Source organism: Toxorhynchites rutilus, chromosome 2 (genome assembly GCF_029784135.1).
Source record: "Toxorhynchites rutilus septentrionalis strain SRP chromosome 2, ASM2978413v1, whole genome shotgun sequence".
NCBI lineage: Eukaryota > Metazoa > Arthropoda > Insecta > Diptera > Culicidae > Toxorhynchites > Toxorhynchites rutilus.
This window is the reverse complement of record NC_073745.1, coordinates 137,772,977-137,791,720: the sequence shown is the minus strand read 5'-3', so window position 1 is coordinate 137,791,720 and position 18,744 is coordinate 137,772,977. Positions and strand designations below refer to the sequence as shown.

The 18,744-nt window shown below is 37.8% G+C and overlaps 1 protein-coding gene across 1 annotated transcript; it reads right to left on the bottom strand.

The window, feature by feature from the left end:
* Nucleotides 1-520: 520 nt before the first annotated feature.
* Nucleotides 521-10,071, bottom strand: LOC129769327 (1,4-alpha-glucan-branching enzyme). Its single transcript, XM_055771529.1, has 4 exons — nucleotides 9,764-10,071; nucleotides 9,168-9,337; nucleotides 1,885-2,575; nucleotides 521-1,828 (listed from the first exon to the last, which is right to left on the bottom strand). Exons 1-4 carry the CDS (start codon nucleotides 9,847-9,849, stop codon nucleotides 724-726), a joined length of 2,052 nt encoding a protein of 683 aa, XP_055627504.1. The 5' UTR covers nucleotides 9,850-10,071; the 3' UTR covers nucleotides 521-723.
* Between the last annotated feature and the right edge of the window lie 8,673 nt (nucleotides 10,072-18,744).

Here is an 18,744-nt window from a genome sequence, read left to right as displayed (position 1 = left end):
AATGATCACAAGAACCCCTTAACTTCAAGTTCGGTTTTCTCGAAATCTTGAAAATGTCTGACTTAACACCTACCTTTACCACTGATATAAAATCTACTTTTATCTGCTCAATATTTTTACCTCCACGCTTCAACGTACTTCTTTCTTCTTCCTTTTCTCTCCGTGCTGAAATTCTGATAAAGCTGTGCGATCTCATCGCTCCTGACAAGGGGTAGGTGACGTCCAAATAGAACCCCTATTGAACTGATAGAAGCCAACATATCGAGTTCCCCACTGACATTTTCCCTTTGTTTTGCACTGAATCGGGTTCCTCACTGACAGTGCTGCTAGAGGTTTTCCTAACGACCTTCCACCAATCATAGCACCCGGCTGGTATGACACCACACGACCATTTAAGAGCATCATATACGTCCAATCAATAATTTTTAGAGTATTCAATCGTTATATATTCTCTTAGATGAATGGAATAAGGGCACATCACGGTATTTCGATATGTTAATTTGAATTAAACAACTATGACTTGACCTACGTTTATTTATTTTTATTATTTCAATTTTTTTAACATGTTTGATAAAAATACATCTTTCCTAAACACAGAATAATAGAATAACCAGCAATATAATCCCCCTTTCACAAGCCTTCTAAAGCATACCCCCACGGGAGGTTGCGAACTTTATTACCATTTCATGAGGCAGATTTTCAGTTCATCAGCAGCTAGAACATTTAATGCACTGCTAATATCATAGCCACTCGCGTCGGAATATATAGCTGCAAATAATTTTTCCGACCAGCCCAACCCTCCGGGAATGTAAGATGCTCAGTATTCTTGTCGATTCTATCGTACCCACCAAACTCCTTATCGTCACTGCAGAGCACTACTTTGTACTTGCCAGCTAGATCCACTCCAATGCGATAATCGGTGAAACTTTTCGAGGAGTGGAAGTTGAACACAAACAATAAATTGTTCCGTTCGAATGCGATCACTTTATCATCTTCGTGTTTCCAGCTCACGTATCCTGGGAGGCAATCCAACCAGTGGAATTTTTCTTCAGTATGGTGCATGGCGCGATCGAATTCATTAAGGAATCGATACTTTAACATTTGATCATCAACCAAATGCCATTGACGACGCGCATAATGGAAAGATTCGTTATTTCCAACCCTTGGGAAATCTAACCACTCAGGATGGCCAAATTCATTGCCAATAAAATTCAAATATGCCTCACCTCCCAAACCGTGTGTTATCAACCGTATCATTTTGTGCAACGCTATTCCACGATCGATAATCAAGTTTGGCTCTGACATTGTAGACATGTGCGTATACATCTCCTTATCCATCAACCAGAAAGCGATCGTTTTGTCACCAACCAATGCTTGATCGTGCGATTCGGCATAGGCAACGGTGCCCTCCTTCCATCGGCGATTGGTCAAAGTGTGTACAATATTACCAATGTTCCAATCTTCGTCAGCTTTTGTCTTGAGAACCTCGATCCACTTGTCCGGTATGGCCATTCCAAGACGATAATCGAATCCCACCCCACCTTCCTCGCAGGGACGACACAATGTTGGCATACCGCTGACGTCTTCCGCGATAGTGATTATATTCGGATCCATCTTGTGTAAAAACTCATTTGCTATGGCTAAGTAAATTAGCGCCTCAGTGTCAACATTGAGACCGAAATACTCATTATAGTCCCCAGAGAAACCCTCTCCTATACCACGAGAGTGGTACAGCATTGATGTGACCCCGTCAAAACGATACCCATCAAAACAATACTCATCGTGCCACCATCGTAAATTCGACAGTAGAAATCGCAAGACTTCATATCTGTAAACAAATATTTCAAAAAGTTTAGAGTCAAACAGAAATAGACGATAACTTACTCAGAATAATTAAACAAGCGACTGTCCCACAAAGAATGTTCACCACGGGCCCCATCGTGGAAGTAGCACGCATTGGTGCCATCGAACTGATTCAAACCATCTTGTGTGTTCTTACTGGCATGTGAATGGACTACATCCAACAGAACATAGATGCCAGCTTCATGAGCTTTATCAACCATATACTTTAGCTCTTCGGGATTGCCCGATCGGCTGGAAGCCGCAAAGAAACTCGTGACCTGATATCCGAAACTCGCATAGTAAGCATGCTCCATTATTGCCATCACCTGAATCGTGTTGTAGCCAAGATGTTTGATGCGCGGTATAACATTGTCAGCAAAATTTCTATACGTGCCAACGCCAAGCTCTTCGGTCGCAATTCCTACGTGACATTCATAGATGCGCAGAGCACGCGGCTTGGCCGGTCTTTGATGGCGGAACATGTACTTCTCGTGCGCCGGTGGGTGCCACACGCGTTGCTGATAGTTCACACCCATCGTTTTCGGGGGAGGGACCACATACTTCGCCCACGGCGATAAACGGTCCACCAGTTGGCCGTCTTGTTTCCGTACGATGACTTTAATCTCCGAGTGATGGTGAATGACACAAGATCCATCCGCGTTGGGTGGAATGATCAGTTCCCACTTGCCGAAAGGTAGCTGTTTGTAGGGGGTGGCTTCCCATTGCCAATTATCTGGAAGCATAATGTGATAAAGAAGAGATTAGGTTACGCACACATATACATATAAAGATAAATGCATTTTTGGACAGTTTTTGAATTCTTACGACTTGCATATGATCAGGACCAAAAGTACCGGAACTTCGTTCAAATTCTACCGCACTTTGTTAAAATTCTCATAAAAATCACACATATCTAGAAAAGGTGCAGAAACACATTTAAATACGAATAAGAGTACTAGTGAACCTCCAAATCGTGGAAAACATTCAATGTTTCAAGATTTTTTTAGTACTTAATTTTTTTGATACTATATCTCGATACACCATCGTAAGATGCACTTTCAGTTTTTGACGTAGAACTACGTCTTTCATTAAGGGTGCCAAATCAGAAAACAGGTCACATTTTTATGAAATAAAGTTAACGTTAATAACTATTTTTGCCGCGAACGGATTTTGGCGAAATCGGAAATTCCCTAAGATTTGTTTAATATGATATACATTCGAATCCCCTGGTTTGTAAATTGTTAAAATTCATGAAAACTTTAGGCGTTTCCATTTATTCTGTCCATTTGTGTGCTTTCCCGAAGAGAGCTGTCAATAACGAGCAAATTATCGACGACCAACGAAGGGGAAATCGTAGGATTTGAAGTCTCCGTGAACAAAAGAAAAGTAGAAGAATGAAGGGGAATATTTGCCTAGAGTATAAACCATTTCAGAGATTATTTTGCTAAGCAGTTGTTTCTAAAATTTCACAGCATTATATCCGAAGGTATAAATAAGTGACTTATATAAAATAACAGCGTAGTTCTACGTCAACAATGCGGTCGTATCTTGAACACAACCTCCTATAATTTTTTTTCCAAATTTTTATCTCAAAGCTATCGAGAATAGCCTGCAAAACATTGAAATCTACGTTTTTACTATAGATCCTTATGTTGAACCTCATAGGGGTTCGAAAAAATGGTCAAAATTTCTTATTTAGTACTCTATACAATATTTTCCATAGAGCGGGTGATTTGGTTTGGGGGCACTTTTTATTTCCTTACCCGGCCAGACCGTTTGCAATCTTCTTGCAAATTTCTCTCAGGAAGTATATACAGTAAATTACATCTAATTCGACGCACCGAGGCACGACTCAGCGTCGCATTAGAGGCGAGTGTGGCCTTCAATTATACATCATCGAAGACAGTGATACAGTGTCGACGTCTGGTGGCGACTTTCAATTTGGGTTCTTCAAACTCGATGTTTACAAGAATGTCCAATTAGAAGCGAACATGTACGATTAATCGTGTTGCACGTCATCAATCAGCTAGATGTGTAATTAAATGCAACTTACTGTACCTTCTTATTCTTGGGTGGCACTAACGTTCTCAGTGGAACTTTTGCCTTCTCAACGTGGGTATTACTTGCGTAATTTAGTAGTACTTAGTTGAGATTCCTATGCCAAATAACACGCCTTGAATGTATTTTAGAGTGGCAAACTCTAGAATACGCGTGGGCTCAGTGCAAGTCGGAAGAAATTTCTTTTACGAAAAATCCCCCGACCAGGAATCGAGCCAGAACCCCCGGTATGATGATGTGTGAAGCCAACCACTTGGCCACGGTAGCAATTACTGTGCCACATTTTCCGAAGAAAATCGCGATCGGGGCTACTTTTCATTTCTATCGGAATATCCGAACTATCGATCAAATATCTTTCACAACAAGAAATATTCCATGAATTAAGAAAATAAACGAAACAAAGCAACCAGAACCTGACGGAATAGCACCCGTATTCCTGAAGAACCTGGCTGAGGAACTCCCCCTCCCCTTACATTGCATCTTCAACATGTCGCTATAAATTGGAAAACGTGTAAGCAATATGGCTTCTTCAAAGGCCGTTCAACTGCAACTAATCGGTTGACATTTGTGACTTTTATTTTTTTACATCGACTTCAGTAAAGCATTTGACCGCATCGACATTCCATTACCACTCTTCAATCTGCAGAAAAGCAGAATGGAACTAAGACTCCTAAAATGGCTCAAATCTTATAATTCAATTCAATCTAACCAATTGTGAATAAATTGTTCATTTTCGAAGTTCTCTCTAAAACCAGTAAATTTTACGCTTTAGAAGTCCCGCAAGGCTCTCATCTTGGTCCTAATTTTTCTGTACGTTAATGACATCTCTTTCGTTTCCAAGCGTGTCAATATACTTGTGTATGCCAACGACATGAAACTTTCCGCGGAAGTTGGAAATGAATACGACATCGAAGCATGTAACAAAAATTTAAAACTAAAATGGAATTAAAAATGCGATTCTATAACATTTAGCAGAAAAAAATCATGTATTAAATAATGTCTTAAAAATCTTAAAAATCAAAGTGAAGAAAAATGAGAAATAATTAGAGATCTAGGCGTCGTCCTGAACTTTAAACTCAAATTTATAGAACACACTAGCTATTTGTTTTTGAACTTCAAACATTCACGTTTTCTTACTAAGCGCAAGCTCATGGGTCCAATCGCAAAACTGTTCATTGATTCATCTTCTAATCGACCCCGTTGAATTTACCATTTACTATAAAATTCCTAGTACTGCTACCAAAACTCATCATTATAATATCAGATTATTTTCAGACACAATTCTCGTTCAAGATTTTTCAACCATTTGCAAATAACATGTTTCTCCGTTACATGGAAAAACATTTATTGCATCCAAAAACCTCCATATGCCTAATTTGGTTCCATTTGTATGGCAGCTCCCCCTTAGAGAAGGGGAGGGGTCTCAAACTAACCACTATAGAATAATAACCTAAAACCTCCACATGCTACATTTCGTTTCATTTACTTGATTAATTCACGAGTGATGCAGAAATTTGGGTTTCATTTGTATGGCAGCCCCCCTATAAGAGAAGAGGGAGGAGTATCTAACCACTATAGAATAATTTATTGCACCCTAAAATTTCCACATGCCAAGTTTTGTTTCATTACCGTGATTAAATCTCGAGTAATGTAGAAATTTGTTTCATTTGTATGGCAGCCTCCCCTTAGAGAGGAGGGGTCTCAAACTAACCACTATAGAATAATTTATTGCACCCTAAAACCTCCACATGCCAAATTTTGTTTCATTTGCGTGATTAAATCTCGAGTAATGTAGAAATTTGTTTCATTTGTATGGCAGCCTCCCCTTAGAGGCTTAGAGGGAGAGGGGTCTCAAACTATCATGAAAACCTTCCCCGGCCCCTAAAACCCCTATATACCAATTTTCACGTCGATCAGTTCAGTAGTTTCCGAGTCCATAAGAATCAGACAGACAGACATACAGAAATCCGTTTATATATATGTATATAGAATAGACTAGCTGACCCAGCAAACTTCGTCCCGCCCAAAATTTGTTTTTTTGTTATCAATACCTTCAAACATTCACGTTTTCTTACTATGAGCAAGTTCATGGGTCCAATCGCGGAACTGTTCATTGATTGATCTTCTAATCGACCCCGTTGAATTAATCTTTTACTATAAATTTCCTAGTATTTCTAACAAAACTCAACATCATAATATCAGATTATTTTCAGACACAACTCTCGTTCAAGATTTTTCAATCACTTGTAAATAACATGTTTCTCCGTTACATGGAATAAATGTTTTATACAGAAAATATGATAGAATAAAGCCAGCACTAAATCGGACAATTCCTTTCTTCGAGCTCTGCTCTTTTCAACACATTCGGCGATAATTTTCTATTGGTATAGATAGAAGAAGATATAGGAGTGCGTTTCATCACATTAAAATCCATTTCCAGTTTCGAACAAAGATCAATTTCGCTAGCGCAAACATCAAATGGACTAACAGCACTTGTCGCTATATAATTGTAGAACATATGGGAATTTAATTTGCCGAATCTTCCCTTTTTTCTTCAGAGTTTTCCGAAAATTTTCAATTGTCATGTTTGGTTTGAATATTTTTGGTTGAAATATGTGTAATATTTTTATGGGACCCCCCTCCCCATTCCAGAGGAAGGAGGAGTGTCATACCATCATAGAAACATTTCTCATACCCAAAAACCCTCACATCCCAAATTGTACTTGATTAGTTCTCGAGTTATGCAGAAATTTGTGTTTCGTTTGTATGGCAGCCCCCCTTAGAGAAGGGGGAAGAGTATCTAACCACCGTAAAAAGATTTATTGCACCCTAAAAACTCCTCATGCCAAATTTGGTTTCATTTGTTTGATTAATTCTCGAGTAATGCAGAAATTTGTGTTTCATTTGTATGGCAGCCCACCCTTAGAGAGGGGGGTGGAGAGTCTAACCACCATAGAAACAGTTATTGCACCCTAAAACTTTCACATGCCAAGTTTGGTTTCATTTGCTTGATTAATTCTCGAATAATGCCGAAATTTGTGTTTCATTTGTATGGCAGGCCACACACCCCCCCCTTAGTGAAGGGGGAGGAGTATCTAACCACTGTAAAAACATTTATTGCACCGTAAAATCTCCATATGCCAAATTTCGTTTCATTTGCTTGATTAATTCCCGAATAATTTGAAATTTGAGCTTAATTTGTGGCAGCCTCCCCTTAGAGAGGGGGAGGAGTATCTAACCACCGTAAAAACAACCTCCACATGCCAAATTTGGTTTCATTTGCTTGATAAATTCTCGAGTAATGCAGAAATTTGTGTTTCATTTGTATGGCAGCCCCCCCTTAGAGAGGGGGGTGGAGAGTCTAACCACCATAGAATCAATTATTGCACCCTAAAACATTGATATGCCAAGTTTCGTTCCATTTGCTTGATTAATTCTCGAGTAATGTAGAAATTTGTGTTTAATTTGTATAGCAGCCCCTCTTAGAGAGGGGGAGGGGTCTCAAACTATCACGAAAACCTTCCCCGGCCCCAAAAACCCCTACATACTAATTTTCATGCGTATCGGTTCAGTAGTTTCCGAGTGCATAAGAATCAGACAGACAGACACACAGAAATCCATTTTTATATATATAGATAGATTAACTCAGTAATGAATCAGGCAAATAGTGTGTCAAGTTTTGTCAAACGCAAACATAACTTCCAGGACCCATGCATAATAAAATTATTATAAATTACGCATGTGAGACCTATTCTTGAATACTGTAAAATAGCGTGGGACCCATATATGATGGTACACGAAGAACGTCAAACCAGAAACAGTTTCTTTTATTTGCACTTGATAAACCAAAGTGGAACTCAGTTTCACTTCTTTCGTATGAAGCACGCTGCATGCTCATAAACATTCAATCATTCAAGCGCCAAAACAACGCCGGGAATTACCTATTTTCACCAGAAATAACAAACTCGATGAGACCTCCACGATATTTTGCCCAGCCCTCAATTCGTAACTTTGTAGATGGTATCTTGATAGTTAGGGGAGAATTTTCTCAAAGAGGCCTGGCTCAAATAGCTTCTCCATCAACACGAATAAACAGTCAACAGTAAAACGAAGAAGCTCAGAATCTTTAACTACAGTTTTTGCGCCAAACCCACCGTGATTATTGGGTATTCCAACAGCATAACGTATCAGTTCATAAAAGTCGGAGAACCATGGCATTGTTCATTGAAAATGGGCTTCAGATTCTAGACAGGGCAACTTGTTTGCCACAACAAAACACAACTAAAATCGTTATTAAATTAAAATTGAAAAACTTTCTTATTTCACAAGTTCAATTTATGTTCTATCATACAGTTATTCTGGGACACTGCGTTTTTTTTCGGGTTCGACTGAGTACGAAAATTAGTGAAGCATCATGCTACTGTGTATAGTTCTTAAAGCAATCCTGAATTGGACATTGAAGGAAATCGACACGTATCTAAGGCAGCAACAGCATATCGCGATGATTTGGTCCAAACACAAAAATGAACGTAAAATGACTTCAATTTGATTCAATCAGAGTATTATTCATTGATGAATAACATTCTTTTTCATCAATGAATGTTATTTCGACTGACTTAAATTTGCCACTCAAAATACAATCAAGGCGTATCATTCGACATAGGAATCCAAACCAATTATTTTTAATTCAAATACACAAGTAAGTTTATCTAAGAATGAACAATTTTGGAAGAAGTGCTGCTCTGATGAGCCCATGAAAAGTATGGAGATCTAACCCGACAAAACCACACATCGAACATCAACTTAAATGTAATGTCTGTTGTGGATAAAAACAAGGCGAGATATTTCAGATATTTATTTCTTGCCTCACAACTGGATCTCAAACGATGTGCCTTTCATTAGAAATCAATATGCACAGAGACTCGAGAACGTAAGAGAAAAAGAGATCACGCTGCAAGTGTTAAACTAAAACCTGGAAGCATAGCAATAAAGTCAGATCGGCTAACTCGTAAATCTCAACAAAGTACTAAAAGAAGTCGTTAGAATTGTGACAATGGTCATATTAAGGTAAAAACCAACAACCGTTCAGTATGAAAATATTTCACATCGGCACACGTCATGCGAGAGTCACGTTGCATAATGCTGTAGAATTCAATATACCGACAACAAATATGATCGAACAAGGATCACGGAATAAAACGACATGATGCGGGAAATAAACACAAAAAAAACTAATAAAAGAAATCATTGGTATAGATAACACTTACTGAAATCACCGGTCAAGTATAACTGTCTTGCACCCGGTGCCCACTCTCGTGCAATTACGCTGTTATCAGGCGCGATGTGCAGCCCATAGTACTTGTAACCCTGAGTGAACTCGTCCAAGCCACCTTCCAGCTGGTTTAGTTTGTTAATCCAGTTGCGCAGCTCATTATTTCTAAAAATAAACATTTATGTTAGTTATTGGTTTGTTTTTCATTCGCGTTGCTTTTTATGAAAATATGCTTCTTATTGCAGGAGATGATAACAGTTACATGCATTCTCAGTAAGCACTTGATCTTATCATTGATCACCCAGGAAACCGCGTTCAAAGTGAAACATTGCGACCGTTTTCAATTATCTAACCGGCAATGACCTTGAGTTGACATTCATTCCCATTGTCATTCAACAATTCTTAAAATTACTAATTTTATTCCGTACTCCACCGTTATTTAATTAATTCCAGCATGAGGTCTACAAATTCCGTTTATTTTGCCCTGAGTTCAGGTGAAAGTGAGATCAACTCTCAAATTACATAAACGAAATTCGAAACTTGTGGTTTAGCGGCTTCCTACTTAACATACGATAAAAGTTATAAATCTACCTCCGCCTGATTTCTTTCTCGTGCAGCTTGAGGTATGGGTCCAGTTCGAATAACTTTTCGATTTTTGGGTTTATTTCGTTGGCCATTATTCCACAGAGCGTGAAGACAAAACTTCCGACAAACTAAACAGACCGAAATCACCGCAAACACTGAAGCGGGGGAATGACGTTGTACGTTGATATATTCTGTGGGCACCGTAAAAGTTCTGGTGGTATTTAAGCTTTGCGTGACGTTTTTCGCCCATCAATCCAAGGAAGAGTCTGTGATCAGTTTATATAGAAAACCATAAAGAAATGTTTACATTTTTCCTGCTGCCGGCAAACTCACACAATGAAAGTGGTGATAGAAACAAAACACAAAACAAATCAGTACTAAAAAAACAAAGTAGTACTAAAAACAAATGTATCTGCAAATATCAGGTGCGAAAGAGCTAAGCAATTTATTAACTGTTAGGCCATCTACACATTGGGCAACCGCAACCCGATCTTTGTTGGCGATGCCAATCAGATCTCCAACTCAGCTCTGCACATTGAGGCAACTCAAACGTAATGAATTCGTTAAGTTTTCATCTGTCAACTGTATAATCGCTGGCAGAGATGTCATTTCTTCAAATAGCAAAATAAATCATATGAAGAGCGAATTATCTAACTCTAGCGAAAAGAGGAAAACAAAAGTACTCAATTTATGCAAACGACATCAAATTGAAAATGTGCGCAATATTTGTAAGCTACAATGAAATCAAAACGAGCAGTTTTATAATACACTATATGTACCCTCAACTGCATGAAACAGATAACCAGCACCATTAAAATTTTTTTTTGATTGCATGGAAAAGAAAAAAAAAATGACGCGCTGCCATTCGACAGTAGACTTTATTTAGGTTCCGCATCAATCTAAAACAATTGAAAAAATGGATCATTCTAGTAAACATATTCATGTCCAATATTCCGTCGGTCACGAGTTCGAATTTCTGCTAAATTCTCACAGTAATGTTGTATTGTTCTCTAGTGTTCCGTTATGATTCCGGCAATGTTTAAAGCAACATCAATTCAAGCATCACCCGGATTGTACTCAGTGGTCATTCCATTCTCTCTCTATTTCTGAGTATTAATTATTTATAACGTAACCGGCTCGCACGAATCCTTGACCACAATATGAACAAGTGTGAAGAGTCACTGCGTCTAGCTCCGGAATACGTGTCACATTGGTAATGTATGTCTGCTTGGAATAATGTGTCTCCCCACTGGTACCGGACCAACATATATCGTGTCAAGAACCTGATTGTACTCTTCCGATTCGGCTGATCCTACATAGACTGTTTATGAGTAGTAGCAGCTCCCCCAAATACAGGGCTGGTACACACGATTACATAATCGAGACGGCTGCCTGCTGGAGAACAATGAACTGCAAGGTCTACATCAGCTGATCATATACAGCAGGAATTGTGTATCCCACATGTGCGATAGGAGAACGGAAAAAACAATGTGATTTGCCGTTCTCTCCTTCTGGGATCTCATCACGAACGAAGCGGTCACGTTGGTGAATTATTCATCACTTCATCGTAGATTGGAGATCGTGAAATATGACACAGAGTAGGATCAACATCAACAACAACGCACAACAAAAATTGTAAATAGCGGAGCGAAAGTAGTCCGAGATGGTCCGCCAGTGGTGACATATAATTTAATAGATGTAATTTGTGAGGTGAAATACCTGTAACTGTAAATATAATGTAAAATCTAAACGTTGTGATATGTAAATATAAATTGAGTTTTTACATGTGAATTGTAATTAATGTGAAATGGAATTACACGGATGTTATATGTTTGTTTGTGAAGGAATGTCGTTAGCATATGTGATTGCACTTTGAGTGTTTACGCATTTGGATTGTCGTCGAAATTTGAGTGGATGTGTACTTTTTGTTTTTGCCGACGGTAGCGGAGTTTGTGTCTTATGTGGGGGAAAGGAAATTTTCCCTTCGATGTTGGGGCCTGGAAATGAAGCTATCGGAGTTTGAGAATTTGACGGCTCAATTTGGCTCCCCAACATAGGTCATTCTCCATTCGAAATCCTCTTTCAGTTTGTTCCACCTGATACAATATAAACCATATATAAAATTATATATCAAAATAAAAAATGCCTACGTTTCGTTCGTATTATTATAAACTGGGCAAATCTTGAAAACACTGTTTGTTATTACTACTGACAAACATTGAAACTCAACGAACGCAGAATTAAAAATGTCAACAGAAATTGAACGAAAAAGTTGCCAACATATATCGCGCGTGACTCGACATGCTAGGTTGAATCGAAAAAGTTGGTCCGACCTAAGTTGCCAGTTGCCTAGTGTGTATGCTCCCATTTGATTACACATGCTCTAAACTTTTTTGACATATTCGTTAAGTTGCTTTCCAACTTAGGTTGCCTAGTGTGTAGACGGCCTTAGGCCATCTACACACTAGGCAACCTTAAGGTTGATTTAGACGATGCCAGTCAGCGCTCTAGTTGAAGTATCCAGTGAATAGAGAACAGACACTCTGTTCAAGTTCGAGGCCAATTACATGTTCGATACTGGTACAAGTAACTTGAACAGAGTGTCTGTTCTCTGTTCACTGGATACTTCAACTAGAGCGCTGACTGGCATCGTCTTAATCAGCCTTTAGTTGGAAAGCAACTTAACGAATATGTCAAAAATGTTGAAAGCATTTGTAATCAAATAGGAGCATACACATTAGGCAACTGGCAACTTAGGTCGGTTCAACTTTTTCGATTCAATCTAGCATCAGGGGATAGTAACTTCAAGCAAAAAAGTGGGACCGATTCGAGATTGCTTTTATGTAAACAGTGAACTTTTTCTACACTCTAAAAATCGAACCGACTTGCACTGACAACTGAATGATATTGTCAATTTGTGCGAGATACCTCAAAACAGCTGGGAATAAATATTGTTTATATACAGTAAGTTACATTTAATGCGACGTTTAGATTATTGAACAGACCTGTAGTGTGACACGTTTAATTGGACATTTTTGTAAACATCGAGTTCGGGGACCAAATAATGGCGCCACATTAAAGTTGCCACCAGACGTCGACACTGTACCACTCACATCGCCAATGTTCAATTACAGGCCAAAATCGCCTCCAAAGCGACACTGAATGGTGCCTCGGCATGAAGTATTAAATTTAAATTACTGTATTATGTTGTTATTTATGTCATTTATGTTATAATGTCATAAGCAATGAACACACATTTATTTTCCACTTGCAACTAGTATCCCTTCGCATTAGAGGTGATTGGTCTGTAATTGGACATTCACAATGATAGTGGTACAATGTCGACGTCTTGTGGTGACTTCCAATCTGGGGCCATACTTCGGGTACGAAACTCGATGTTTTCACAAAATATCCAATTAGAGATGAAAAAGTCCTATTATTTGTATCCCATTACAGGTCTGTCCAATTAACTAAATGTCGAATTAGAGGTAACTTTCTGTACATGCAAGGTTATTAGGCAATACCTAATAACATAATAAGTCTGTTGTCATACGAATATACGTTTCATCACTGCCATAAAAAATGGCGGAATATAATAATGTAAATTGTTCGGCCCGGGGAATCACCATTTTTGTATGTATATAGAACCTTTATAAACATTATGTTTGTATAAATAGGAATTAATCAATTGACTTTCAGGGATATAAATGTTTGATATAAGTGGGGCCACGCTTATAAAATTGCTCCGATGGGATTTGAACTCCGGTTGTTTGGATTATCAAGCCGCAGCTATCTCGTACGGCTACCTGAAATATGATTCTAGGGCAATTAAAGTTCTTACATATGATACGAAAGAGTTGCACTCGGATACTTCATTCCTGATTGTTTATTGTGCTTTAGTGGAAATATCGCCAAATTTATATAGAAATAGTTAAATAAAATTCAGTACTACATGTTTCAAGTAATCAAATAACATGAAGTAAAAAATTTCATTCATATTTTAACAATTTAAAACTGCCTTCGGGCCTGCCCAGCAAACATTAAATCGTAAAAAAAAATCGAGGGATTGTATCAGAGACATGAACGCTTAGAACGTAGGACTACTCAATCTTTTTTCTTTTGAAATTTGATGGTTTATCATTTCGAATATTATTTGCGAATACGTCGAAATTTCATAAATAACTCTTTAGTAAAAAGTTCCGGGGAACCTGAAAATGTTTAATGGCTTGCGTAGTTTTGTAGACTCATTTCGAGAAGCAACGATCATTTTTTGCCCTTGCGAGAACAATACGCTATAATCATGTGACGCAATTCGTTTCTTTATATCAATGCACGCATTGAACTGAATATTAACGAGTGGCATCTTCCGTGCATCGCCATCGAAGACGAATGAACTCTCTGAGTATCAAGTGTCTATAATTCAAAAAAAGAAGAAGAAGAAGAAGTGCATCGCCATTCAACAAGCATCAAACACGCGTCTAACAGATACATACAGTTGCAGTGCCAAAAATGAAACATCGCAAGAATGACCGTTTATGAAAAATCGTTTCTCGACTCTCGGTCGATACCGTCAACAAAGTTTCTAAGTTGTATGTTTTGCGCAAGCTACACACAAAAAAAACAAACACTGATGTTTGGAAGCGACCTAAAATCATTTGTACTCTTCTCTTTTTTCTCCTGCTTTGCCATGCCTCGGATGGTTATGTTAATTGCAATACCAGATGCACTTCAAGTGAAATATTCACTAGCGTTCACAGCTCGAAGGGATACATTAAACACAAAACGAGCAGAATAAGTGACCTTTGTTGTTTCGGGCACAGAAATATTCTGAGAATTTTCCTCAGAGGAGATGCAATACTTATACGCTAGCGACAGCTTACATACTATGCAAGGGTGGAGTTTACTTCGCAATTTTTTTCTTTTCGATCCCCCTTCGTTGTTTCTGTTCTAGCGGCTGCATAAGTTACCCGTTATTGACAGCTCTGTTCGGGAAAGCACACAAATGGACAGAACAAATGTATGGAAAAATGGGAATGCTTCCATTTTTAATCAATTTAAACCATATACCATATACGGGATTGTAATGTATAGCATATCAAACAAAAAAAATCTTAGAAAAATTTCCAATTCGATTGGTATATAAAACGTTTAAGTCCGTTCGTAGCAAAAAATAGTTTTTAACGTTAACTTTATTTCATAAAAAAGTTACCTGTTTTCTAATTTGGCACCCTTAATGTAAGACGTAGTCCTACGTTAAAAATCTAAAATTGGAGGCGATATACATACATCTAATACCAGGGACAGACATACAGCTGTACTTGCGTTGTACGTGTACAGCGTTGTACATGTACCATCGTACCATGACAGACATACTTTGGTTGTACATTGTACCGTATGTCAAACTGACAATCAGATATTTTTCCTATTTTCACCACATATTTCAATGAAAAAGGTTTTTATTTAGTGTCTAAACTATCAAACACAACAAAAAAGTTTCCAATCTGAGTTATTAACTTAAAAGAAAGTCAATGAAAAGAACGTTTATCAAGTGATTTGATTCTGCTTGTTCATGCTACCCACCACTAACCGTCTATGGCGCTGCGCACAGTACAACTGTAGCCATGTACAGCGGTAAAACAGGTCGGTACAGGTACAGCGATTGTACCGAGTTGCTTGCATGGTTCTAGCGCTGTACATGGTGACAGACATACAATTTGCGAAGTACAACGGTAGTACAGCTGTATGTCTGTCATAAGTATAATACCATGGACAGACATACAACTGTACTAGCGCTGTTTAATGCTTGTTGAATGACGATGCACTTCTTCTTTATTTTTTGAATTATAGACACTTGAAACTCAGACAGTTCATTCGACTTTGATGGCGATGCACGGAAGATGCCTCTCGTTAATATTCAGTGCAATGCGTGCATTGATATAAAGAAACAAATTGCGACATATGACCAATTAGTGTATTCTTCTCGCAAAGGGAAAAAATGATCGTTGCTTCTCGAAATGATTCTACAAAACAACGCAAGCCATTAAACCTTTTCAAAGTCCCCGGAAGTCAATTGATTAATTCCTTTTTGTACAAACATAAAAGTTTATAAAGGTTCTATATACATACAAAAGTGGTGATTCCCCAGGCCGAACATTTTACTTTAATATTTTCCGCCATTTTTTTTATGGCAGTGATGAATCGTATACTCGTATGACAACAGACTTATTATGTTATTAGGTATTGCCTAATAACCTTGCATGTACAGTAGTGGGACACAAATAATTGGACATTTTCATCTCTAATTGGATATTTTGTAAACATCGAGATTGGTACCCAAAGTATGGCCCCAGATCGAAAGTCGCCACCAGATGTCGACATTGTACCACTATCATCGTGAATGTCCAATTACAGGCCAATCACCTCTAATGCGACACTGAGTAGTGCCTCGGTATGTCGAGGATTAGAGGTAACTTACTGTATATGCTATTTGGGCGCATCATATATCACACAAAATATCAGATATTCGATGCTCTATATACGATTTAATGTTTGCTGGGTTGGCATACTTGGCAGCTTGGTTTGTCAAGTTCATAATCTCATGTTTACAGTTTTGAGTTAAGTGCAATTGAATGACGAAGTTGAACTAATTTATTTTTGTCACTATGTTTATCAGAACGCAAAAGACCGGCAAACAGATAAACTTTCGTTCTTAAAAGTTAAAAATAAAAAAAGCAACTTTAACTTTCACTTTTCTTGAAACTGGAAATATTCGGACTTAAAAATAATTTTTAATGTAATATTCCAAACATGTATTTACAAAAATCTATAACAATTATTATAATTATCAAGAACGTTTTCCGCCATCGTTTTTTGATTGTCTGTAGTAAATCGTATATAAGCATGACAATAGTCGTACTAGATGCATGTATAAGTCGAATATTCATCCATCCAATCATCGTGAATACCCAGCAAACATTAAATCGCATAACAAGCGTGTATATAACATCATATGCCCTAAAATTTGGTTGGCATATAATGCGCCTAACTGGCATATGCCAATTTGGTTGGCATACATGGCAAATGCTTACCGAATTTGTTTGGATGAATATGCAACTTTGACCGGCTATAATAGCGATTATGTTGAAATTTAATTGCGATCTAATATGAATATATTCATGAATTGTCAAAGCACCAAATACGACTTTTGCCATACTCATATACGATTTATTACAGATATAGAAAAAAAACAAATGGCGCAAAATATTTTCGTGAAATGTTTATTATAGCCTCATGAATCGCCATTTTTATATATGAGTATTTATGTTTGTAGAAATAATAATTGTTTGATTGACTTGTGTTGGGAGTGGAATATGAATGTTTAAAATGGCACAGATTGGTGTTTGGTGAAAACTGCTCCGATGTGGGTTCGAACTCCGGTCGTCTGGATTATCATCCATCAACTATCTCGCGCGGCTATCTGAAATTTAATTCAACAGCAGTTAAAACTTTCGAGTGCATCAGCATTTCATTGACATTTCAATATGATGTAATATGTTTTTTATTATGATCTAATATGATTTACTGTTTCATGATTTTCTTCAGCATGCAACACGATTTACTACAGTACTGAATCGATTTAAATTATACGCTTATACGACACACAAACTGTATCAGCGTAATATACGCATATGATGCGGATTAAATATATTTTACGACAATGTACATCATAAAATTGATGTTTATTATACCGAATTGCGACTTAATTTTATAATGGTATATAAACTCGAGTTTTTACATTTTATGCGATTTCAAATATACACGACACATACTTTGATTGATATTATATGCGATTATGATTTATTCAGATTTCTTGTAAGACTTGGCACGTGCAAAATTATACGATTTAATGTTTGCTGGGTACTGTTGCAAGTGGAAAATAATTGTGTGCGTTGCTTAGGGTGCTCATACACTGTTTGACCGAAGCCAAATATTTGACTCTTTTTGACAGATAAAATTTGGTCAACGTGTACTGATCAAATATATTCTACACAAAACACGACAAGCAAATATTCAATTATTGGATGCCTAAAATATTTTTCAGTCTGTTCTTCAATTCTGTCGGTACATGGTTAGGTTACCTTGAATATTTCAGTTGATTTTTTCCATGTTCGGTGTTTGATATTGTTAACTACTGTTGAAAATTGAAGAGTGGCAAACAAGTGGTTTGTACAAATATCAAATCAAACCTTATCTGTCAAAAAATATCAAATATTTGACCTCCGGGCAAACAGTGTACGGCCACCTTTATGATGCGAACATAAATAAAAATATAATACAGTAATTTAAATTTAATACGACATGCCGAGGCACCACTCAGGGTCGCTTTGGAGGCGATTTTGGCCTGTAATTTGGCCAGTGTCTACGTCTGCCTTTAATGTGGCGCCATAATTTGGGCCCCGAACTCGATGTTTACAAAAATGTCCAATTAAACGTGTCACATTACAGGTTTGTCCAACAATATAAACGTCGCCTTAAATGTAACTTACTGTATATAAACAATATTTATTCCCAGCTGTTTTGAGGCATCTCGCACAAATTGATAATATCATTCAGTTGTCAGTGCAAGTCGGAGCAATTTTTAGAGTGTAATGGGCACCTTATGGGCACCTTAGGCGGCGGTGACACTGGATGCAGAGAAGTGATCGTACGAATTGTATGCAATAGTGAAAGTAAACAACCACATTGAGTTGTATTGGTGTGGTTACATTGCTTCCCCCTTGCTTCGTTCGAATTCGTCTGTTTCTATCGAACAAAATTGTTTGTTTCTATTCGTACAATCAAATTTTCGTGCGTACTCCTATCCAAAGTAACCTTAGCCTTAGGCCGATTACACATTATCCGGTTTCTGCCGGACCGGTTTGAAACCCAAATGGCAAATTTCGATCGGACCAACCTTTTCACGGCGCCGTGATGCAGCCGTCTACAGC